At 34.5% G+C, this 25,527-nt stretch overlaps 1 protein-coding gene across 1 annotated transcript in view; it reads left to right on the top strand.

The window, feature by feature from the left end:
• The window catches only part of hecw1a (HECT, C2 and WW domain containing E3 ubiquitin protein ligase 1a), a 78,709-nt gene that overhangs the window by 41,142 nt on the left and 12,040 nt on the right, over positions 1-25,527 (top strand). Inside the window, exons 8-18 of the mRNA XM_073830533.1 lie at positions 5,641-5,783; positions 6,115-6,215; positions 6,335-7,684; positions 9,604-9,705; positions 13,408-13,558; positions 15,893-16,002; positions 18,062-18,183; positions 21,428-21,613; positions 23,260-23,394; positions 23,482-23,587; positions 25,169-25,265. Of these exons, the coding sequence (XP_073686634.1) occupies positions 5,641-5,783; positions 6,115-6,215; positions 6,335-7,684; positions 9,604-9,705; positions 13,408-13,558; positions 15,893-16,002; positions 18,062-18,183; positions 21,428-21,613; positions 23,260-23,394; positions 23,482-23,587; positions 25,169-25,265 (2,603 nt within the window). The remainder of the gene's footprint in view (positions 1-5,640; positions 5,784-6,114; positions 6,216-6,334; positions 7,685-9,603; positions 9,706-13,407; positions 13,559-15,892; positions 16,003-18,061; positions 18,184-21,427; positions 21,614-23,259; positions 23,395-23,481; positions 23,588-25,168; positions 25,266-25,527) is intronic.

Raw genomic sequence — 25,527 nt, 5'->3', positions numbered from 1 at the left:
TTGACTTGAAGCAGACTGGAAGCAGGCTAGGCTTGACTTGAAGCAGACTGGAAACAGGCTAGGCTTGACTTGAAGCAGGCTTGGCTTGACTTGAAGCAGGCTTGGCTTGACTTGAAGCAGGCTTGGCTTGACTTGAAGCAGGCTTGGCTTGACTTGAAGCAGGCTTGGCTTGACTTGAAGCAGGCTTGGCTTGACTTGAAGCAGGCTAGGCTAGACTTGAAGCAGGCTAGGCTAGACTTGAAGCAGGCTAGGCTAGACTTGAAGCAGGCTAGGCTAGACTTGAAGCAGGCTTGGCTTGACTTGAAGCAGGCTTGGCTTGACCTGAAGCAGGCTTGGCTTGACCTGAAGCAGGCTTGGCTTGACTTGAAGCAGGCTTGGCTTGACTTGAAGCAGGCTAGGCTAGACTTGAAGCAGGCTAGGCTAGACTTGAAGCAGGCTAGGCTAGACTTGAAGCAGGCTAGGCTAGACTTGAAGCAGGCTAGGCTAGACTTGAAGCAGACTTGAAGCAGGCTAGGCTAGACTTGAAGCAGACTTGAAACAGACTAGGCTAGACTTGAAGCAGGCTTGGCTTGACTTGAAGCAGACTTGAAACAGGCTTGGCTTGACTTGAAACAGGCTTGGCTTGACTTGAAACAGGCTTGGCTTGACTTGAAACAGGCTTGGCTTGACTTGAAACAGGCTTGGCTTGACTTGAAACAGGCTTGGCTTGACTTGAAGCAGACTTGAAACAGACTAGGCTAGACTTGAAACAGGCTAGGCTTGACTTGAAACAGGCTAGGCTTGACTTGAAACAGGCTAGGCTAGACTTGAAACAGGCTAGGCTTGACTTGAAACAGGCTAGGCTTGACTTAAAGCAGACTTGAAACAGACTAGGCTAGACTTGAAACAGGCTAGGCTTGACTTGAAACAGGCTAGGCTTGACTTAAAGCAGACTTGAAACAGACTAGGCTAGACTTGAAACAGGCTAGGCTTGACTTGAAACAGGCTAGGCTTGACTTAAAGCAGACTTGAAACAGACTAGGCTAGACTTGAAACAGACTAGGCTAGACTTGAAACAGGCTAGGCTTGACTTAAAGCAAACTTGAAACAGGCTCGGCTTGACTTGAAACAGGCTAAGCTTGACTTAAAGCAGACTTGAAACAGGCTAGGCTAGACTTGAAGCAGGCTTGGCTTGAATTGAAACAGGCTAGGCTTGACTTAAAGTAGACTTGAAACAGACTAGGCTAGACTTGAAACAGGCTTGGCTTGAATTGAAACAGGCTAGGCTTGACTTAAAGCAGACTTGAAACAGGCTCGGCTAGACTTGAAACAGGCTAGGCTTGACTTAAAGCAGACTTGAAACAGGCTCGGCTTGACTTGAAACAGGCTAGGCTAGACTTGAAGCAGGCTAGGCTTGACTTGATGCAGACTTGAAATAGACTTGAAACAGGCTAGGCTTAAACAGAAACTCACCAACAGCAGATAATAACTTCAATGCACAATGAGGAACAATGGAAACATGAGGGCTACTTATACCAAACAAAGCAGGTCACATGACACAAACCAACCAATGAAAACAAGGAACAAGACTATAGCAACCAATGAACAAACAGAACAGAGAACCACATGGCAAGACATAAACCAATGAAAGTATGACACATACAACAACCAATAGCAGGAATACATGAGGGAAAGGGAGGCAAGACACTAACAGCATGAATCAAATACATAATAAAAGACATGAAAACATGAACAAAACCCCAAATCAAAACCCAAACCACACGTTACAGTTTGTCTGTCCCTGCGTTCAGCAGTAGAAACCAGGCTTGCTGTGACACGACTGAAGGGCATTGCTCCATTTTACACTGTTGCCTTATGTTTCATCACATCTCATTCTCTGCATTCAGCACAGTCAGGTCTCCTTCGCTCTCAGGTGAACATTTTACATTAAGTCATTTTTAACAAGCACAATCTGTGTCTTTAATGCATCTAAACTCATGCCTGTTAACATCTGATGTCAAGATCTAAGAAATAAGCACTCGTATAAATCACAGATCATCTGTGTGATTTTTCCTTAACTGTGTGATAAAGCAGGTAAAGCTGAGCAATAAAATGTCACGGCAGATCAGAGATAAGATCTGGATCTAATGGCAGCTTTTTTGTTGTTAACCAAAATAACCAAGATAAAAACAGGCAAAGAAACACTGGACCAATTGAACATACAGTTGAGGTCAAAATATACACCCCCCTTTCAGAATCTGCAAAATAAGAGGGATCATACAAAATGCATGTTATTTTTTATTTATTACTGACCTGAATAAGATATTCCACATAAAAGATGTTTACATATAGTCCACAAGAGAAAATAATAGTTGAATTTTTAAAAATGACCCCATTCAAAAGTTTACATCCCCTTGATTCTTAATACTGTGTTGTTACCTGAATGATCCACAGCTGTGTTTCTTTTTCATGAGTTCCTTGTTTGTCCGGAACAGTTAAACTGCTTGCTGTTCTTCAGAAAAATCCTTTAGGTCCCACAAATTCTTTGGTTTTCCAGCATTTTTGTATATTTGAACCCTTTCCAGCAATGACTGAATGATTTTGAGATCCATCTTTTCAGACTGAGGACAACTGAGGGACTCATATGCAACTATTACAGAAGGTTCAAACACTCACTGATGCTCCAGAAGGAAAAATCATGCATTAAGAGCCGGGGGGTGAAAACTTTTGGAATTCAAAGATTAGGGTAAATTTTTACTTATTTTGTCTTCTGGAGCATCAGTGAGTGTTTGAACCTTCTGTAATAGTTGCATATGAGTCCCTCAGTTGCCCTCAATGTGAAAAGATGGATCTCAAAATCATACAGTCATTGTTGGAAAGGGTTCAAATACACAAAAATGCTGGAAAATCAAAGAACCTAAAGGATTTTTCTGAAGAACAGCAGGCAGTTTAACTGTTCGGGACAAACAAGGGACTCATGAACAACTCACTAAACTAAAAAACACAACTAAATAGTTGTACTAAATAAACAATAACATGCAATGCATTTTATATGATCCCTCTTATTCTGGAAAAATAATTAACATTCTGCAGATTCTGAAAGGGGGATGTGAACTTTTGACCTCAACTGTATTGATGGTCTTGCTTAATTTCTTACTGCCAATAAAATCATTGCAAACATCACCTCATCCAGATGTGATTAATAACTGCAGCTCTTGGCAGACGTTTGGCTCTTGATGAGTGGAAATATGTCAGTATGAATCTGTTTGCCCAGATCATATTATTTGGCTAGCGCTGACCCAGATCTTTTCCTGATGTTGATATAGAGAAATCTTTCCAACGAGAGTGAATGTGAAACCTTGTGCTGGCTGGAGGACAGATCTAATGGCTTTTGTGGATATTCCGGGTGTTTGTTCTTATGTCCAAAGCCATTTTCTGTCCTCTCCACTAATGGCCCCAGCAGCTAAAAGTGACTTTCTGAATCACAAACACTTTGAAAGCTATTGACAGTGGGTGTCGTTCACTAATAATCACACACTAGGTTTTAATTTTGCCTGTTTACATTACTATTTATATTTTACAACAAGGCTTTTAAAAAATAGAGTCAAATAGCAAAATTGTAAAATATTATTACAATTTAAAAAAGCTGTTTTCTATATGAATATATGTTCAAATGTATTTTATTCCTGTGATCAAAGCTGAATTTTCAGCATCATTACTGCAGTCTTAAGTGTCACATGATCCTTTCAGAAATTATTCTAATATGCTGATTCGCTGCTCAACAAACATTTCCATTATTATCAATGTTAAAAACAGTTGTGCTGCACAATATTTTTGTGGAAACCATCATGCATTTTATTTTTCAGGATCAAAAGAACAGCAGTTATTTGAAGTATTTGAACCTTACTGTCACTTTTGATTGATTTAATGCATCCTTGATGAATACAAGTATTAATTTCTGCTACACCAACGTTTGGCATATAAACATGCAACCCCTAAACATCTAAACAAAATGCATATGAACAGCAGTTCTCCTCTGCTTGTGTCTGTTATCTTCTGCTCAGTTGTGGCGTAATGTGTTTGTGAGCCGTGTCTTTCCAGAGCCGTTTGAGGACACACTGGATTTGGTTATGGAGGAGCAGGGAGGGGGTTCGGCTTAATGTCATTGTGATGGGAGAAGCCGCTGAGTTTGGGCTTGCGTGGCACTGATTGAAAAGCCGTCCTACAAAGTCCTGTGTGCCTCCTTGACAAAGAATCGTGATACTTTGTTTAACTGCCACAGGGAACAAAACAAGCCAGTCTTGTGCTTTCATAGTCTCCGTCACCGCTGCAGTTTTCTGATGGACTCCAGCCAGGATGCAGCATCCCTGAGCACAAAGCACATTCCGTATCACATACTGATAAGCCAAGGGATTCAATAAATCCAATAACAATAGCAGAATCTGTTATTTATTAATTTATTAAATACAAATTTTATTTATTTTTACAAGTTTTAAAAAAAAATGTTAAAGAATGTTATCAAATAAATAATTTCTTATATTCTGGTAAGCCATGTGGTTCAATAAAGCCAATAACAATAGCTCAATCTAATTTAATGGCATTTTTTATTATGAATTTAATGTATTTTTTTTTACAAGTATTTAAAAAATGTATCTCTTTTTATTTTTTTAAAAATCCAATAAGCCAAGGGTGTAATACATTCAAGGGTGTAAAATACATTTGATTAAAAAAAAAAAAAAAATAATAATAATAATATATATATATATATATATATTTAATATATGTGTGTGTGTGTGTGTGTGTGTGTGTGTGTGTGTGTGTGTATATATATATATATATATATATATATATATGTATAAAATTAAATGCATATTTAAAAAAATATATAAAATATATATATATATTTTTTTAATTATGCATTTAATTTACTAATTTTTATTTAAGGTTTAAAAAAAATGTTACTGAATTTCATCAAATACATGATTTCTTATATTCTGGTAAGCGCCATGTGGTACAATAAAGCCAATAACAATAGCTGAATGTAATTTAATTGTATTTTTTATTATTATATATAGTATTAGTATATACAGTATTTAAAAAATATCTCTTTTTATTTTTTCAAAATTCCGATAAGCCAAAGGGTATAATATAGGCAAATTAAAATACATTTTATTTAAAATTAAAATTTAAATTTAAATTTATTTAAAAACTAATAGATATATAAAAATATATATATTATTATTTTATTTTATTTTTTAATTTACTGATTTTCATTTAAGGTTTAAAAAGAAAATGTTACTGAATTTCATCAAATACATAATTTCTTATATTCTGGTAAACTAATAAAGTAAAAGCAATAAAATAATTTAATTATTATTCATATTTTTATTAATATTTACCATGAATTGAATTTATTTTTTACAAGTTTTGAAAAAATAAAACAATATTAAAGAATGCAAAAGAAATGTGAATGAATTTCAGCAAATAAATCATTTTTATAAATATTCCCAGTCCATGTGGTCTGAACCATCAGATTCCCTTGAGGTAACAAACTTAATGAAATGGAAATCATGCAGAACAAAGAGAATAAGCTAAACCCAGCAGCTAACACCTATCTGTTGATTTAGAACTGAGCGCTTTTTTCTTTATTTGTATTCACAGCGATTTAACTTTGTGTCTCTGCCGACGGACGTTTTGGAGATTGAGGTTAAAGATAAATTTGCCAAGAGCAGACCCATCATCAAACGCTTCTTGGGAAAGTTGGTTGTGCCTGTTCAGAGGCTGCTGGAGAAACATGCTATCGGGTAGGTCTCTGCTAATTCTGATGCTAATCATTCGCATTTCATTTGACTGTGAGCCTGCTGCTATGATTACACTCTAATTCTTGACTTGTTTCTCAAATTATTGGTCAATTTGTGCATTGTTTTTTTCTTCTAGGGTTTCCTAGTTTTCATAGGCCTAAATATATCAGTTTATTTTTAATGTGTACAAGAAGGCACATTCATTTAAAAGACTGAAGATGCACGGATAGACTCCTGCAGTGAGGTTTTTGGTTTGCCGTTTGATATATATTATGGTAAATTGCCTGTGGGATTTAAAATGTCAAGCATCCTTGTCTCTCCTGTGTGTAAACAGGGACCGCGTGGTGAGTTACACTTTAGGCCGACGGCTTCCAACAGATCATGTCAGCGGCCAGCTGCACTTTCGTTTTGAGATAACCTCATCAATTCATCCAGGTCTGCAGCATGTTTACTATTATGTCTGTTTATATATCAAACAACTAAAGATTAATGTAATAAAGATAAGGTATGGTAAGTTAAACCATATTGACAGATTTGTTTATTCTCTCTGGTAGATGATGAGGAGGTGTCTCTCAATGCAATGCCAGTCTTTGATACATCACCTGACCAGCAGCCAGAGCAGGAGCTCAACGAAGACCTACAACCAGCTTCTGATCTTCCTGTGGAGGATGCATTGAGTTTAGGACCTGACATGCTGGAGCCACCTGTCGAAATTCCTCCAGAGGTAGAGGACCAGGATGCTGTGCTGCTCACCTCTCTGGATGAGCCCAGTAAAGATACCCAACCAGAAGCAGAAGGATCAGCCGATGAGCTTGTAACGGCTCGAGGAGACACGCTAATGAGCAGTCCCACTCAAGCAGAAACTGCTGAGCAAGACCCCGGAAAAACAGAGTCCGAGGAGATGCAGGAGGAAACGGTGGCTGAGACTCTTTTGGAGGTACTGGAGAATCATGACACTGAAGACATAGGTGGACCAACTGAAATTGGACCTACTGAGGAGCATGCTACTGTAGAGGTTGAGGGAGGCATATGCTCAGAGCAGGTTGAGATGAGAGTGGAAGGAGATGGGAATGAGGAAGAACCCTGTTCGCCAAGAATGCGGAGTGCCTTGAAGCGCAAGAGCCGACCATGTTCACTTCCGGTGTCTGAGCTGGAGACAGTCATCGCCTCGGCCTGTGAGGAACCAGAGACACCACGTTCTCACTACATCCGCATTCATCATCTGCTGCACAGCTTGCCGTCGGCTCAGTGCCACCATGACAGCCAAGATGAAGACGAGGCACTTGACCCGGAATCTTCTGAGGAAGTCACCATCAAACCCCAGGAGGACAAAGAGGAAGAGGCAGAAGAAGACGAGGTGTCTGAAGCCCAGTCTCCATCCATCGTGCCCGAGTGTCCTAGACCTTGTTGTAGACGTACCCTACCACGTAGTCTCTCCATCGAGCGCCTTTCCGAACTCAACCAACTTCTGGAGCGCGAAAGACCCTCGCCTTCCACTCTGGAAGTGATCGGTGGAGGTGGAGGCAGAAGGGAACCTCGAGAGAGTGAGTGCGAACTTTGTGACAATTCCTGCTACAGTACTTCATGCTACAGCACGTCCTGCTACAGCACGTCCTGTTACAGCAACTCAGGTTACGAGGGGCGTAACCACCTTTGCAGCCATACACGCCTCTCTTCAGTTGATAGCACCCGTCTGTCAGAGAGCACCGTTTTCTCTTCGCAGGATGAAGAGGAAGAGGAGAACAGTGCTTTTGAGTCTGTCTCGGATTCGATGCAGAGTCCAGATATAAGGGAGCCGGGAGACAGGCCGGTTCACTGGAGGGAGTCGTCATCAGAAGAAAGCCCACAGAGAGAAGGGGAGGTGGAGATGTCACCAGTTCCTGGGCCTAGTTTTAGGTCATCCGGTAAGGCCTTTTCCAAACTATGCATTGCAAAAAGATCTTGCTAAACTTGTTGCTTGGAGCAGTTGCTCATGTGTACAGGGATTATTGATATTTCAGTGTCAGGGAAGATCAGTATTTCATTCATTTTACTTCATGTTAGCATCCTACTAATTCAGGGGTGCCCGAAAAAAACAGCTGGTTAGGTATGTTTTGAAGCATGGCTGCTAGTTTGAGCTGGTCTGTAGTTGGTCCTGAGCTGGTTATAAGCTGGCTATGAGATGGTTTAAGCTGGTCATATGCTGGTCCTTCTCCACTAGCTCCTGCTCAGGACCAGCTCATAACCAGTTTATAACAAGCTCATGACCAGCTTAAACCAGATCACGACCAACTAAGGTCCATCTTAAACCAGCTCAAACCAACTACCATGCTTCAAAGCATACCATGCTTTTTTTCAACAGGGAGAGCTGGGAAAATCATCACACCTGAGTTGACCGCATTCCATTACACAAGTTGGAAAACAAAGTTGGATGCATCCATTGGTTATAAGCTGGTTTAAGCTGGTTATGGCTATGGATGCATCCAACTGTTTCCCTTATGTTAATATACTGAGCTGCCATTTAGAATTCTGAAGTCAAAGTTGTTGCATTTGTTGAGTTTTCAAATCAGAACTCCAACTTAAGGGGTGTTCCAAAATTTTCCTACTTACTTCATGTGCACTTGCGTACTTACAATGTACACGGGTGCGCGTGTCCTTTAAGTCCACAAGACTGTAGGGTGTCCCATTCGTCATTTTAGCTTTCAGAAGGATGCCCATGGGCGCCCCCCTTTGTGACCACTATGTGCACTATGTGAGACGAGGATGAAAAGACCACTAGGGTTTAGGGTGCGATTTAGGACATGTTAAAATCCAGCTAAATGAGTACTTAAGATGTGTTTAGAATGGGATGCTGACATACTGCACACTTCACAGCATACACACTATGCTGCCTACTATTTTTGTGAAACAGTATACTTGTCCTCATTACATAGCATGCTTAATTAAATAATTTTTGTAGTGTAATTATAGTTAAAAATGAAATTGTTATTTTGAATGTTTAGTCCAATATTGTTTTAAAATTGACAGTTGGGTTAGTGAGCCAGGAAAGTGATGTTGAAAATGCCTCTAATATTATTTCCAGATCAATCGTCAACATTGCATTGGGATGCAGTGTTCTGTGCAGTGTGCTCTGTTGTATTGTATGTAACTGTGTGCAGTTGGACATCTAGGTGCATATTGCTTTTATACTGCACACAATATACACACTGACACTGCATACTACAGTAGTATGTTCCAGTACATAGCAATTATTGAAGCACTCCTGTAACATTCATAACACTTTGTTGGAATGGGTTCATATTATACCTCATTAACACAGGCAGAATTTGTTACAGCCAAATAACATCGTCATTAAAAGAAATCCACACCACTTATAATTGCTGGAGTGCTGCTCACTAGTTAGCCCGGTGATGAGTTTGGCAGCCAATTACTGTTGAACCTCAGGTACACTGTTGAAAATCATCTCCACTTGTTGAGAACTGATAATGACTCTAATTAGTCTTTCACCTTCACTGACTATATTCAATAGACAGTCACCAGAAAGGCTACCTGGTTGGTCCATGACATCTCAATGATGATACGTACAGTATATAGGGTGAATTTAGGTCAATTGTGTCAATTTTTGTCAAATTTAGGCCCTGAATTCATCCTATATAGTATCCATGGCAGTGGTTCTCAACTTGTTTTGCTCTAGAACCTATAGATTTTAAACATAATGGAGACTTTATTATATTCTTTGTGTGACATTTGCAGGAGAATTCTCAGCTCACCTGTTGAGAACCACTGATTTATGGCATATGTAGATTGTCATAAATCATGGGCCTGTATTTGATTTTGTTTGTAGGCAGTAGTCATATGCAATGCCGTCATCATGCAATCACTCCGCTTCCTGCTTTGCGGCCTGATCCCCATCATTACCCAAGTGTTGATGAACCATTACCACCAAGTAAGCTTTCCTGAGTCACACCTTACCCTCGCTTATGCCATTAACCTTCATGCCTTCATTTGTGCGTGTGTGTGTGTGTGTGTGTGTGTGTGTGTGTGTGTGTGTGTGTGTGTGTGTGTGTGTGCGTGTGTGTATCTGAGTGTTAAGTGTGTGTGGGTCTACACTCAGGTCATGTACAGATTACATTTATGAATGCTCACTCCAACTTTTCATCTCATCATTCATATCATTGTCCATCTCAGTGACATTCATTACCCTCTCCTTTGTACTGTATGTGTTGGATATATATATAATAAAATCCAATCTGATACTAATTACAAAACCCCAATCAAGCACCATTTGTAGCTCATTAGTCAGAGAAAACGGGTGTCAGACTGTAACAGTATTTGGACAACACTCTCAACAGAAATTTACTCGGAAATTACAGTTTGGGTCTTAAAAGTTCATTTCCAAAACAAAAATGTACAAATAATTTACTCTCACCTCCTTGTCATCCAAGATGTTCATGTCTTTCTTTCTTCAGTCGTAAAAATATTTTTTTTTTTGATTAAAACATTTCAGGATTTCTCTCTATATAGTGGACTTCTATGGTGCCCAGAGTTTGAACTTCCAAAATGCAGTTTAAATGCAGCCTCAAAGGGCTCTAAATGATCCCAGTTGAGAAAGAAGGAGCTTATCTAGCGAAACGATGGGTTAATTTTATCCTTAAATGCTCATTTTGTTTAGCTGTGCTTGAACTCTGTGTATTCCGGTTCAGGATCAGGAAGTTCAGGCCTTTTTTTTTTTTTTTGGAATATGCCTCACAAATCTTTGTTCGAGCTCTTATTCTGTCCAGGCTGGACTATTGCAATGCCCTTTTGACAGGTCTTCCAGCCAGTTCTATCAAACCTTTACAATTAATCCAGAATGCGGCTGCAAGATTAATTTTTAATGAGCCCGAAAACAACGCACGTCATACCTTTCTTCAACAATTTGCACTGGTTACCAATAACTGCTCGCATAAAATTCAAGGCATTAATGTTTGCCTACAAAACCACCGCTGGCTCTGCACCCCTTTACCTAAATTCATTACTTCAGACTTATGTGCCTCTAGAAGCTTGCATTCTGCAAGTAAACGGCACATTAGAAGTCCACTATATGGAGAACAGTCCTGAAATATTTTCCTCAAAAAAACAATTTCTTTACGACTGAAGAACGAAAGACATGAACATCTTGGATGACAAGGAGGTGTGTAGATTATCTGGAAATGTTTGTTTTGGAAATGAACAACTCCTTTAAAGTGTGCTTGAATATGTCTTAGTGTTTAATACACAATCCTGTGTGCTTGTTTAGGCAAACAAACAGGGCAAGAGCTTTCAAAAATGGAAAGAACACAAGCTTTTTGGTGTCAAAACTGATCTGCACTCTGTTCTCAAGAAGGATTTCCAGGGAACACGAAGCACAATTGACATAAATGAGCTTGTCTCTCAAGAGATAAGTAAAGGTCTGATCTGATCTCTCAAGAGCTTTCTTCACAGTTTCCATAGTGATAGAGGCCACAAAAAGAGGCTGAGTATGCATACTGCGTTTTTATATAAATCTATCATTCAAAAGCAAGTCAGTTAATGTATTTTAATGTACATCTACGCGGTGAATGTTACTTTTAAAGCCTGTAATTCTCAAACCCTTGCTTGAAAGTGAAGAAAATCTAAGACATCATTTTTAATAAGATAAATGCTTAAAATAATTACATATAAAATTTTAGCATGGGCATTTTTCAAACATGGGTGGTTTGCAATGCACCGATTGCAAAATAAATACATTATTACAATGACTTACCAATCAAAATGTCACATTTTGTGAACACATTACGCTTTTGAGTTTTCTTGATCCTCGCAATGTCAAGAATGCTGATATATTCTTAGAAAGGATTAAAATATGCCGCATATTTTGGTTGAATGGTTAAAATATTCAGCAAGCCTGTCTGGTTTCTCCAGTGGATAATGAAGATAAATGAATGGACAAGGGATTTGTAATATAGATTGACATCTGTTGATTGATTTCTTTAGAAATCTGCTATTTACAAGTCCAGTTATTAATGTGGTTTGGCAAACGTCTGTTTGTGTTCAGAAAGAGGCAGAGAAACAGGCACGCGTGGCTCTCGCTGCTGCACCGCAGAGACTAATAAATCAAATCCTATTCCTCACGGAGAGCTGTAGTTTGCCAGGGCCTGAAGTATAACGATATCTTATTTATGACTGTACAACACCCAACTGTGTGTGAGTAGGTGTGTGAGGAAGAGCTTGTGTTGTGTGTTTAAAGCTGTGCTTCTTGATGCTTTAACATACATGTGTGTTTGCATGCATATTCTGTATGCTGGACTTGATTTTAAAAGCTGGCTTGCTTTCAATTCCTGACTGAGAATTTAAATTGAAAAGTCAGTTTCATACAACGTGCTAGAATTGGAATGACTTAAAGAATAAAAGACAAAAAAAAATCACAAAAATACAGTAAAATCTGTAATATTGTGAAATATTATTACAATTTAAAATAACCATTTTCTATGTGAATATATTTTAAAATATAATTTATTTCTGTGATCAAAGCTGCATTTTCAGCATCATTACTGCAGTCTTCAGTGTCACATGATCCTTCAGAAATCATTCTAATATGCTGATTTGCTGGCCAAGAAACATTTCTGATTATTAGCAATGTTAAAAACAGTTGTACTAGAAACTGTGACACATTTTATTTTTTTCAGGATTCACAGATGAATAAAAAAACAAATCAAAAAAACAGCATTTATTTGAAAAAAAAAATTGTATCATTATAATTTCACACAGTGTGCTAGAATTGAGTCTGTATTATTTTAAAAATATAGCAAAAACGGTAATATTGTGAAATATTATTGCAATTTAAAATAACTGTTTTCTTTGTAAGTATATTTTAAACTGTAATTTATTTCTGTGATCAAAGCTGCAATTTCATCATCATTACTCCAGTCTTCAGTGTCACATGATCCTTCAGAAATCATTCTAATATTCTGATTCGCTGATCAAGAAACATTTCTGATTATGATATTATGATTATCATCAATGTTAAAAACAGTTGTGCTGCCCAATATTTTTGGAAACTGTCATGCATTTTATTTTTCTGGATTCATTGGTGGAAAAAAAAAAGCATTTATTTGAAATTGAATTTTTTGTAACATTATACATGTCCCTTCTGATCAATTTAATACATGTTTGATGAATAAAATAATTGATTTATTTAGTAGTATACAGTATATAAAATGATATGTATTATTAGTTATTATTACATAAAATTCTATACTATTACTGTATAAAAAGCTGAAACCAGTGCCAGTGTTAAAAATATATGAACCGAGTACAAATAATGATGCCATTTCAAACATTATCATAGTTTGTCTACAAATAGCCCATATATTGTGTATGATAACATATTTAGGGTAATGCATATTAAAAAAGTTTAAAAATGTTATTAGAAACTAAACATCTTTTCAAAATTTCTATCCAGTTCTGCATCTTGTTTGCTAACATCAATTCAAATTCCGCTCAAATTTTTGAATGTTCTATACAGTACATGATGTATGATATATTCACAGCATTTGATTTAAATTGCATTGAATTGTCTCCGATCTGATTGTATGTGTTTATATGTTTCTTATGCATGAGCTCATGTATTTCTTTCTAACTGGCGCAGACTGGGAAGCCCGTATTGACAGTCACGGCCGTGTTTTCTACGTGGACCATGTGAATCGCACCACCACGTGGCAGAGACCCAGCCATGCAGCCAAATGCACCGGCATCCAGAGATCCGGCTCCACTCACCAGATGGAGCAGCTCAACAGGAGGTACAGTATGAACCATCCACAGTACACTCTCTCATACACTCACTAGCTATAGTAGCTCCATATATGGTGTGTTTATATTTGTTTTCCGCCCTGTAGATTTTTCAACTCTTTTCTATGAAGCTACTCTTTTAAATGTGTTGTTATTTTCATGCTAGTGAATTAACCAGATTGAAATGAATGCAGCTCCAAGTATAATTGAGCTGATGCTGCCACCTAGAGGATGCTGAATCTGTCTGTGTCTGTGTAACACTACAACTGAACTAACAGGAGTACATTTGGTTTCTTGTGCAGCAAATCAGCAGTGTTGGGGCAACATTACAAGTAATGCAAGTCATGTAATGATATTACGTTTTCCAAGTAACGCATTACTTTTTAATTGACAAGAAAATATCTGGGTTACTTTTTCCCCCATTTATTGATTAAAAGCTCTCCTGTCCCCATTGTAAGATGTTACTTTAGTTCTAGAAAAAATATGAACATGCATTAATTCATCTCACTCACTAAAAAAAGATCCAGTATTCCTCAAAATGAATAAAAACAGTCAAATTCAACGACAAAACCTGCAATAATTAAATATGTTAAATAATACAAATATCCTTTTTGTATTTAATCCCAATTTATTAACCGATGTCTTTGCTGCCGACCTGCCGAATAAGCAAAAATGACTTAAGATAATCTAACATTTATGTTCTTTTTTTATTGCTGAAGAGTTGACATTTTTTCTTCTGTGGTCTACTGTACAGACGTCAATTTACTTTTCTCTAAGCCTGAGCTTTTGGTGTGAAAAGGCTTTTACATTTGACAAAAATACAACTTTTTATATTAAAAACAAACAAGCAAGCCCTGGCCAGATTTAAAAAGTAACGCAAAAGTAATGTAACGCATTACTTTCCATAAAGAGTAACTAAGTAACGTAATTAGTTACTTTTTTAAGGAGTAACTCAATATTGTAACGTATTACTTTTAAAAGTAACTTTCCCCAACACTGCAAATCAGAATATTAGAATGATTTCTGAAGGATCATGTGACACTGAAGACTGGAGTAATGATGCTGAAAAATCAGTATTATATCACTGAAATAAATTACATTTGACAATATATTCACATAGAAAACAGCTATCTGAAATTGTAATAATATTTCACAATATTACTATTTTTACTGTATTTTTTAAATAAATATTTATATTTATAAACTGACTTTGTTGACTGTGTTGAACTGTGATTTTTTGAATTCAAGAAAAGCTTCTTTCAGTCATTCCAGTTCTAGCATCTTGTGTGAAATTTCAATTCAAATTCACAGTCATGAATTGAAAAGCCAGCAGTTAAAATCAAGTCTGGCATACAGAATATGCAGTAATGATGCTGAAAATTCATATAAATTTATATAACCACAATAAAAAAATTTTTTTTTCAATATATTCACATAGAAAACAGCTATTTGAAATTGTAATAATATTTCACAGTTTTACTGTTTTTGTATTTTTGATCAAATAAATGCAGCTTCGGTGAGCAGAAGAGTGTAGTGCTTAAAAAACATTTAAAGTGTTACTAACCTCAAACCTTTGAACAAAACTGTAAATTAATAGTATAACTGATAATTCTGCAATACAATGCAAGTAACTTTTTTTATTTATCTTTGAGATTGAAAAGAGATAAAAGATTATATTAAGCAAATAAATTCAATTTATCAAAAAGAAAACAAGCTTCTCATGAAATGCTGAGTATGTGAACAATAGTATGGCAGACAGAGACTCCTGACTGATCTGACCTCAGTGCACTGCAAAAAAATGCTTTTCTTACTTAGATTTTTTGTCTTGTTTCCAGCAAAAATATCTAAAAATTAATAAATCAAGAAGGTTTTTACTTACTTTTGTCTTGTTTCCAGCAAAAATATCTAAAAATTCATAAATCAAGAAGGTTTTTCTAGACAATTAAACTATTGTCTTGTTTTCAGAAAAAAACAAGTGAAAATTAAGTGCGTTTTTGCTTGAAACAAGCTATATAATCTGCCAGTGGGGTAAGAAAAATTATCTTGTTTTCAGTTTGAAATAAGATTTTTTTTGCTTACCCCATTGGCAGATCATTTTGCTTGTTCTAAGCAAAAACTCACTTCATTTTGACTTTTTTTCCGAAAACAAGAAAATATTTTTTACTTGTCTAGAAAATCTTTCTTGATTTAAGAATTTTTAGACATTTTGGCTGGAAACAAGACAAAAAACCTAAGTAAGAAAAGCATTTTTTGCAGTGTACACTCACAAACATTATTCATATAATGATGTATGGTATAAACAGTACATTGTTTTTCTTTAAGAATGATGATAGTTTTGTCACTAGATATCAGAACATCCAGAGGACGATGGCCACCGAAGATGAACCAGCTGGTCGCGGACCTGAGAGAAACGGCGGTGGAGACACAGATAGTGAAACCACACCACAAGCTCTAGGTTGGCCTTTATTTCAGACACTGTGTTTGATGAGAATAAATTGAGTTTTTGAGTTTTGAGCAGCTGCAGAGCTCTGTAGAGGAGTTTGCTGCCAAGAAAAACAGATGATTTTTACTTTTATTTCAAGTGAAAAATGTGTTTTTACAATTGTAATTCGACCAGAAAGTGAATACTTGAAGAAGCTGATAGATCCAAAATAAATGATTTTATAAACTCCAACTTGGATGCATTTATTGATTAGTAATTCTATACTGTTTCAAACTTAAAAGAAGAAATAACCCAGAAATGCTGAAAATGTGTTCACCCTCAGGCCATCTAAGATTAGGATGAGTTTGTTTCTTCATCAGATTTGTAGAAATGTGTCATTCCATCACTTGCTCACCAATGGATCCTCTGGAGTGAATGGGTGCCGTCAGAATGAGAGTCCAAACAGCTGATAAAAACATCACAACAATCCACAAATACACTCCAGTCCATCAGTTAACAACTTGAGAAGACAAAAGCTGAAATAAATCCATCATTAAGATGATTTTAACTAAAATACGAGTCTATAATCCATAATAACGCTTCTTCCAGTGAAAAAGTCCATCTCCTGTTGTCTCTCACATCAAAATCCAGCCACATATCGGTTTACCCTTACCAAAAAGAAGTAAACTTCAAGTTTATTTTATTAAGTATACTTAAGTAAAGGTCAAGTATGTTTTTAAGTAAGCATACAAATATCAGTGTACTAGTAGTATACTTTTAGTGTACTATTTCAATACACCTTGGGACTAAATTGGCCCACTTTCTAGTATATAAACGTATACTTTCAAGCATACTTTAAGTATAACAGCAGTAAACTTTGAGTACACAACTAGTTTACATCTATGTTTTCAGTTTGTACTACAAGTATACTAAAAGTGAATATAGGTATACTGATAGTTTACTAATTAAATACTTTTTTATGCATTTTTAGTGCACTTTGAAGTACAGTCTCAGTAAACTACTAGTTTAGTAGTTTTATACTGCAAGTATACTCAGAAGTCTTTAAATCTATATCATATTTTAAGTATACTAATTTGTCCCTATTTCCCAAAATTAATACAATTTGAATATTTTGTTAAATTAATATCTGAACACACAAAACATCAAAAGAAAGAACAGGGTATCTGCTTGTAAACAAAAACATTTTATTCTAGATTCATGCATTCCTTTTTTAAAAAACACTTAAATGTGGGTAAGTTTCATAAATAAAAAATATTGAAATTTTGAACAAAAAGCTTAAAAAAACTATTCATGATAAATAAAAAGTTGATCAATATCCCAAAGCTTGACAGTCATTATTACCTCTTCACGGGTCGACATTTGATTCCATAACGTTACACAGTTTTCCATATCTATGGGTTTGATGCTGTTTTACGTCTGACGATTGTGTTAGATTACATCTGGAAGCATCTGTTGTTTCGGTTTCTTCTTGTGTTTTGGAAATTCTGTCCAGAGGATGTTTAATAGCGCTCCTAGCGTATAACAATGAAAACACAGATTCTCAGAGCACAAGTAGAGCTCTAATATATTTTAACTTTTTCTAAGTTTAAAGTTAAGTATACCAAAATGTTACTTTAAGTATATTTCTGAGAAGTACATAAACGTAAACTGAAAGTATACTTTCCTACTTTTAGTTTAAAAGAAGTATACTAATAGCACACTTGAATAAACTTCTTTTTCATAGTAGCAGTTTTGGTGCTTGATCTGTGCAGATTTCTCTCCTGATTCAGACCAAACGTCATTATGGATTATGGACTCACATTTCGATTAAAAGTGTCTTAATGATAGATTTGTCTGAGCTTTTGTCTTTTTTTTTTATTTACTGATGGACTGGATTGTATTTGTGGATTATTGTGATGTTTTTATCAGCTGTTTGGACTCTCATTCTGACGGCACCCATTCACTCCAGAGGATCCATTAGTGAGACAGTGATGGAATGACGCATTTCTACAAATCTGATGAACAAACTGAATCATAATTTAATCAATTTATAATTTTTTGTTGAACTAATCCTATTCTCTAATGTTTGTAGATCAGAGAAGGGAAGGTCCTTCATCTCCTGTGAATAATCAGAACGTCACGCTGCTGCTTCAGTCTCCAGCTGTGAAGTTCGTCACCCACCCAGAATTCTTCACTGTCCTCCATGCTAACTACGTAAGTCACAATGAGTTCAAATGTAGGTTTTCATCTGTATTCTTATACATTTAGTGTTTTGTTTTGAAAAAAGAAGATTCAAATTTATTTGCTTCGGTCAGTCCAGACCCAGAGTGCTGTGAGGATGTTCCTGCGTTGATCAGTGAAAGCGACGTTGTCCACAAGTAGATTGCACTTTAGTTGAAGGCTAATATTGATTGAACTATTTGCAGATTCCCTCTGTATTGATCTCATAAGCTCTCCAGCTGGCCTGCACGAGCAAAGGAGACAGAGAACAGACATTAACAAGTCAAAGATAAAGCACGCTTGAGACAGAAGTGGATCTGTGGGAACGGATGTGCCCTTGCACTTCTTTACAATATGCTGCAAATGTTTTGTTGTGTTCTCAGACACATGTTTATTCTGTTTCAAGTTATTTCATGCAGGCCATGCACAAAGAGCTCGCTCTAATAAATATAAGGCATTGGTTATATATTCATGATTATACTGAAGTTCGGTTGTGTGTGTTGGGTTTGATAACACACTAGTCACACCAGATTACTCACTTTATCAGATCAGCACATTCACAAAAATATGAGACAATATTCTGGTTTCTAAAACACAAATATGACAGAATTTTGGGCTGTGTGAAAACAAAAATATTAACTAAAACTGAATAATTGTCAAAAGAATAGCATTTGTTAAAGTCAGAATGGCTTGGAGAAAAAAAATGTTTTCTTTCTTTCTTTCTTTCTTTCTTTCTTTCTTTCTTTCTTTCTTTTGTTCTTTTTTCTTTCTTTCTTTCTTTTGTTCATTCTTTCTTTCTCTTTATTTCTTTTCTTTCTTTCTTTCTTTCTTTCTTTTTTCTTTCTATCTCTTTCTTTTGTTGTTTCTTTCTTTCGTTCATTTTTTCTTTTGCTCTTTCTTTCTTTTTTGTTCATTTTTTCTTTTTCCTTTTTGTTTGTTTTTTCTTTCTTTCTTTTGTTAATTTTTTCTTTATCTTTATTTATTTTCTTTCTTTCTTTCTTTCTTTTTTCTTTCTTTCTATCTCTTTCTTTTGTTGTTTCTTTCTTTCTTTCGTTCGTTTTTTCTTTTGCTCTTTCTTTCTTTTTTGTTCATTTTTTCTTTCTTTCTTTTTTGTTTGTTTTTTCTTTCTTTCTTTTGTTAATTTTTTCTTTATCTTTATTTATTTTCTTTCTTTCTTTCTTTCTTTTTTCTTTCTATCTCTTTCTTTTGTTGTTTCTTTCTTTCGTTCGTTTTTTCTTTTGCTCTTTCTTTCTTTTTTGTTCATTTTTTCTTTCTTTCTTTTTTGTTTGTTTTTTCTTTCTTTCTTTTGTTAATTTTTTCTTTATCTTTATTTATTTTCTTTCTTTCTTTCTTTCTTTTTTCTTTCTATCTCTTTCTTTTGTTGTTTCTTTCTTTCGTTCGTTTTTTCTTTTGCTCTTTCTTTCTTTTTTGTTCATTTTTTCTTTCTTTCTTTTTTGTTTGTTTTTTCTTTCTTTCTTTTGTTAATTTTTTCTTTCTCTTTATTTCTTTTCTTTCTTTCTTTCTTTCTTTCTTTTTTCTTTCTATCTCTTTCTTTTGTTGTTTCTTTCTTTCGTTCATTTTTTCTTTTGCTCTTTCTTTCTTTTTTGTTCATTTTTTCTTTTTCTTTTTTGTTTGTTTTTTCTTTCTTTCTTTTGTTAATTTTTTCTTTCTCTTTATTTCTTTTCTTTCTTTCTTTTTTTCTTTCTTTTTTCTATCTCTTTCTTTTGTTGTTTCTTTCTTTCATTCGTTTTTTCTTTTGCTCTTTCTTTCTTTTTTGTTCATTTTTTCTTTTGTTCTTTCTTTCTTTCTTTCTTTCTTTCTTTCTTTCTGCCTTTTTTTGTTTGTTTTTTCTTTCTTTTGTTAATTTTTTCTTTCTGTCTTTTTTGTTCGTTCTTTCTTTCTTTCTTTCTTTCTTTCTTTCTTTCTTTCTTTTTGTTTGTTTTTTCTTTCTTTTTTTTTTCTTGCTTTCTTCTGTTTTGGCCTTGTAAAATATCATAACTTCCAATGAAACCTACATATTTTTTAGATAATCTGTTCATCACAGTACGTAAAAAAAGATCTACCGCTACTTCTGTTTCATCGCGACTTCTCAGAACATAAAAATCTAGCTTATTACAGTTCAAAATGATTAAAGGAATAAAAGGAGTGAGAATTTTCAGCATTTTATTTAGATACATTTAAAATGCATTTATTTTATACTAAGTATAGTTCATGTCTATTAACATATTTACTGACATATTACTCAAGACTTACTGATATAAAAATTCTAATTGAACCTTATTTGGAGTACTACTTGTGCACAATGCACATTTCTTAATATTAAGCCTTTTAATGTTTCAATGTCACTATTGATGAGGATTGTATGATCTGTAAATAATATCGTCTTTAAATGTAAAATATTTCAAGTGCACCTAAAATACTTGCAGTAGTTCCACTTTAACACTATTTTCGCACAATTAAAGAGCATTAAATACAAAATTAGTTGTTGCAATTTAGCAAACTTTAAATACCAGTTTAGTATACTAAAAGTACAATTGCATGATATTTTTATTGAGTACATAATATGTGAATGTATTGGTAGTTTGCTTAGCATTAAATAAATACATTTACATTTAATAAATGTATAACACATTTTAGTATATTTATTTTTCATTAGCGATATTTAAACATTTTTAAATTAATCTGCATTTATAAATAGAAATAAAAAGAATGCTTTGTTTTTTGTTTTGTTTTTAATAAAATATTTAAGCTATTAAAAAAACATCTGTAAAATGATATAAAAAAATTTAATTGCTTCCTGTATAAAATTATATTAAAAATATATTTAATTATATTAAAATTAAATATAATTTTTTAAGGTAAAATTTTATTTTAAAAAATTTATTTAATTACTTCTCAGGTAATTTTAAGAGAATATTACATATTTTTATAGCTTACTGAAAAAACAAGGCAACTGCTTGTTTGTTTGTTTGTTTGATTGATTAATTGATTGATTGATTTATTAATTGATTGTTTTTTAAGGATGAAGTCTTAACCAGAATGTGAACCTTAATTAATTCATATAAGCAAATGATGTAAATGTGGTCTTTGTGTGTTGATATTCCTTATTATGTGTTTCTGTAAATGCTAAATCCTTCAAAACTGTACATTTTCACTATTTATAGAGTCTCTGCAGTTCATGTTCTTTTATTATTCACTCACACACACACACACACTCAGATATCTTGTTTGTCCTCAGGGTGCGTATCGCATGTTTACTAACAGCACTTGCCTGAAGCACATGATTCTGAAAATACGGCGAGATGCACGCAACTTTGAGCGATATCAACACAACCGCGACCTCGTCACTTTCCTCAACAAATTTGCTGATACTCAGCTGGAGCTCCCGAGAGGCTGGGAGATCAAGACAGACCCGCAGGGCAAGGTGAGCTCCTCCAGACGCCTCCAGACATACACAAACACTGCTTCAGAACAGAATATGGGTTTTCTTTGTCCTACATAGACCTGTTGTTATAAAAGCTGCAGTGTTGTTCATTTTTTTGAGCCAAATCTCAAATTCCAAATTTTTCCCAGACATGAAAATATCCAAATTATGTGTCATTACCAGTGTTGGGGGTAACGCCCAAGTAACTAGCAAAGTAACGCATTACTTTTTAATTGACAAGAAAATATCTGAGTTACTTTTTCAAATAAGTAACGCCAGTTACTTTCCCCTCATTTATGATTAAAAGCTCTCCTGTCCCCATGTTGAGAGAAATTGTGAGTAAGATGTTACTTTAGTTCTAGAATAAATGAGAACATGCATTAATTCATCTCACTTACTAAAAAAACAGATACAGTATTCCTCAAAATGAATAAAAACACTGAAATTCTACACAAACCTGCAATAATTAAATATTTTAAATAATACAAATATCCTTTATGTATTTAATCCCATTTTATTAACCGATGTCTTTGCTGCCGACCTTCGATGATCCAATTCATCCATACTAATAAGCACAAATGACTCAAGATTTTGCTTGAGAGTTGCTAAAGAGTTGACATTTGTTCTTCTGCGGTCTACTGTACAGACATCAATTTACTTTTCTCTAAACCTGAGGCTTTTGGTGTGAAAAGGCTTTTACATTTGACAAAAATAGAACTTTTTATATTAAAAATAAACAAGCAAGCCCTGCCCAGATTTAAAAATTAACGCAAAAGTAAGGTAATGCATTACTTTCCATAAAAAGTAACTAAGTAATGTAATTAGTAACGAAAATAATTATGCGTATACTAGCATAACATAAAACTGATAATAAATAATAAAATGATAAAAGCACATAACAAAATTACTAAGACTTAAGGGGAGAAACACTGCTTTTTTCAGAGTAGTGGAAAGAAAACATCGAAAAAGACACTGTTAAGTCTTTCTTTTATGGCACTTTATCTATTTGTGTCAATAGATTTCAATTACAATACAGATTTTCAAAGGCTGTTTTCTCAAAACTCTTTTTTTTCTCCTACATTGGGCCATAAATCTCCACTTCAGTAGCACTTACACACACCGAACTTTACATTTTATTTTTGTGTATATCCTGAAGGGTTTTACAGAAGGATTTGTTCATATATAATTTGCTTGATTATATGCAACATTTTATTCCACCAAGAAAATTCAAAAATGCATTGTTTTCAGTCTGTTCTGTTTTTTTCTGAATTATGGAGTGATTCCCTAATTAAACATTTTGACTCTAAAATGTCAAAAAAAATTAAACAAGAATTTTGAAACTGACTTCATCCAGTGTATAGATTTTTGCACTAGAAATGTATGCAAATTAGTGCATATTTCATTAAAAAAATTGATAATTTGCATATTTAAACCTAACATTTTAGAAAACTTGTAATACGAAAAATGTTTGCAATTATCAATGTAATCAATCAACTGGTGATGACTATTAGTTATTTTTTTACCCTATTCACCTGCAGTGTCTCGCCATAAACTAAAATAAAACTGAGCTGAACTGAAATAAAAATAAAACAGGCGGGGGAAAACCCTAATGAATATGTTGTTTGCGTGCTGTTTTGTTATGGTAGTCGTTCTTCGTGGACCACAACAGTCGAGCGACGACCTTCATTGACCCCAGGATTCCCCTTCAGAACGGACGTCTGCCCAATCACCTGACGCACAGACAACACTTACAGAGACTGCGCAGCTACAGCGCTGGAGAGGTAATGCACACAAAAAAACACTCAGAAGCTCTTGGATTTCATGCTGTGGTTGTATTGTTGCTCATGTTGTGTGTTGTTTTGTCTCAGGCATCAGAAGTGTCCCGAAACAGAGGAGCATCTCTGGTTGGCAGACCTGGAAACGGTTTAGTTTCGGCCGTCAGGAGTCAGTACCAGCCCGATTCAGTGCCTCTAGGTCAGTCAGTGATGGTGACCAACCAAAACGCTATACTAAACTATACTAAAAAATACTTTTATTCATCAGAGCGAGACACTGCAGGTGAATAGGGTAAAAAACGTAACTAATAGTTATCACCTTACTTACTCAGTTGATTGATTACATTGATAATTGCAAACATTATTTCTATTACAAGTTTTCTAAAATGTAGTCTAAATATGCAAATGAGCCATGGATGACATTGTTTATTTATTTTTTGACAAATTAGAGTCAAATGTTTTAAAGGAGGGGATTTGGGGTATCTCATTTCGTCACTAATAATTCAGAAAAAGAACGGACAGGAAACACTATATTTTTTACAATTTTTTGGCGAATAATATGTTATATAAAATCAAGCAAATTGTATATGAACAAATCCCTCTGTAAAACCCTTCAGGATATAGACATTAATAAAAATGTAAAGTTTGGTGTGTGTAAGTGCTACTGAAGTGGAGATTTATGGCTCAGTGTAGGAGAAAAAACTCACTTTGAGAAAACAGCCTTTAAAAATATGGATTGTAATTTAAATCTGTTGACACAAATAGATAAAGTGCTATAAGAGAAACACTTAACAGTGTTTTTTTTTTTAGATGTTTTCTTTTCACTAGTCTGAAAAAACACTATGAAAAACCAAAAAGCCCAAAATCTTAACCGTGACAAGTGCATGAAATAAACTGAATTTTCTGCCTGCAGTGTCGCCCCTTAAATAGATCTAAAGGGACAGTACACTGAAAAAAAATTATTTTCTTACTTAGATTTTTAGTTTTTTGTTGCCAGCGAAAATATCTAAACATTCTTAAATCAAGAAGGATTTTCTAGACAAGTAAAAACTATTTTCTTGTTTTCAGAAAAAAAAAAAAAGTCAAAATTAAGTAAGTTTTTGCTTGAAACAAGCTAAATAATCTGCCAATGGGGTAAACTAAATAATCTAGTTGTCTGCTTGAAATAAGATTATTTTGCTTGTTCTAAGCAAAAACTTAATTTTGACTTATTTTTTTATGAAAACAAGAAAATAATTTTTACTTGCCTAGAAAATCCTTCTTGATTTAAGAATTTTTAGATATTTGGGCTGGAAACAAGACAAAAAATCCATGTAAGACATTGCAGTGTAAAGACATTTATAATGTTTTAAGATTTCTATTTCAAATAAATGCTGTTTTTTAACTTTCTATTCATCTGTGAATCCTGAAAAATGAAATGTATCATAGTTTCCACAAAAATATTGGGCAGCACAATTGTTTTCAACATTGATAATAATCAGAAATGTTACATATTAGAATGATTTCTGAAGGATCATGTGACACTGAAGACTGGAGTAATGATGCTGAAAATACAGATTTGATCACATAAATAAATTAGATTTTAATAGATATTCACATAGAAAACAGCTATTTGAAATGACAATAATATTTAACAATTTTACTGTTTTTATTGTATTTTTTTGACTATATTATTGTTTGTCCTTGACTTATTTTGGAGCCTCCATTATACAGTCTTATGTGTTCAATATGACTTTTAGTCACTCTTTGTTATGCTTTTGTCTGTTTTCTTAACTTTTAGCTTACAATGATAAGATTGTGGCTTTTCTGCGTCAACCAAACATACTGGACATGTTGCAGGAACGACAGCCGAGTCTCGCTAGGAATCACGCACTCAGGTGAGCCGTCTCACATCATCAATAGTTCTAAATGAGGGCTTGGTTGCTGATAGAAATAGCATTTTAAAGTTAAAGTTTTAAAGTAAACTAAAACTGATCAAATCTGACTAGGATTAAGATGGTATAAAATAAAATATAAACCTAAGTTAAAAAAAATTTAATGGAAAATTAAATAAATAAATGTTTAAATGTTGACCACCAGAAATATTTTTTCAATATAACATATTAAAATGACTAAAAGAACTGAAATAAAAATCTAGTT

The sequence above is a fragment of the Garra rufa genome, chromosome 24 (assembly GCF_049309525.1).
Source record: "Garra rufa chromosome 24, GarRuf1.0, whole genome shotgun sequence".
Taxonomy (NCBI): Eukaryota; Metazoa; Chordata; class Actinopteri; order Cypriniformes; family Cyprinidae; genus Garra; species Garra rufa.
The sequence above is the reverse complement of the archived record's forward strand: the minus strand, read 5'-3'. Positions and strand labels throughout refer to the sequence as shown.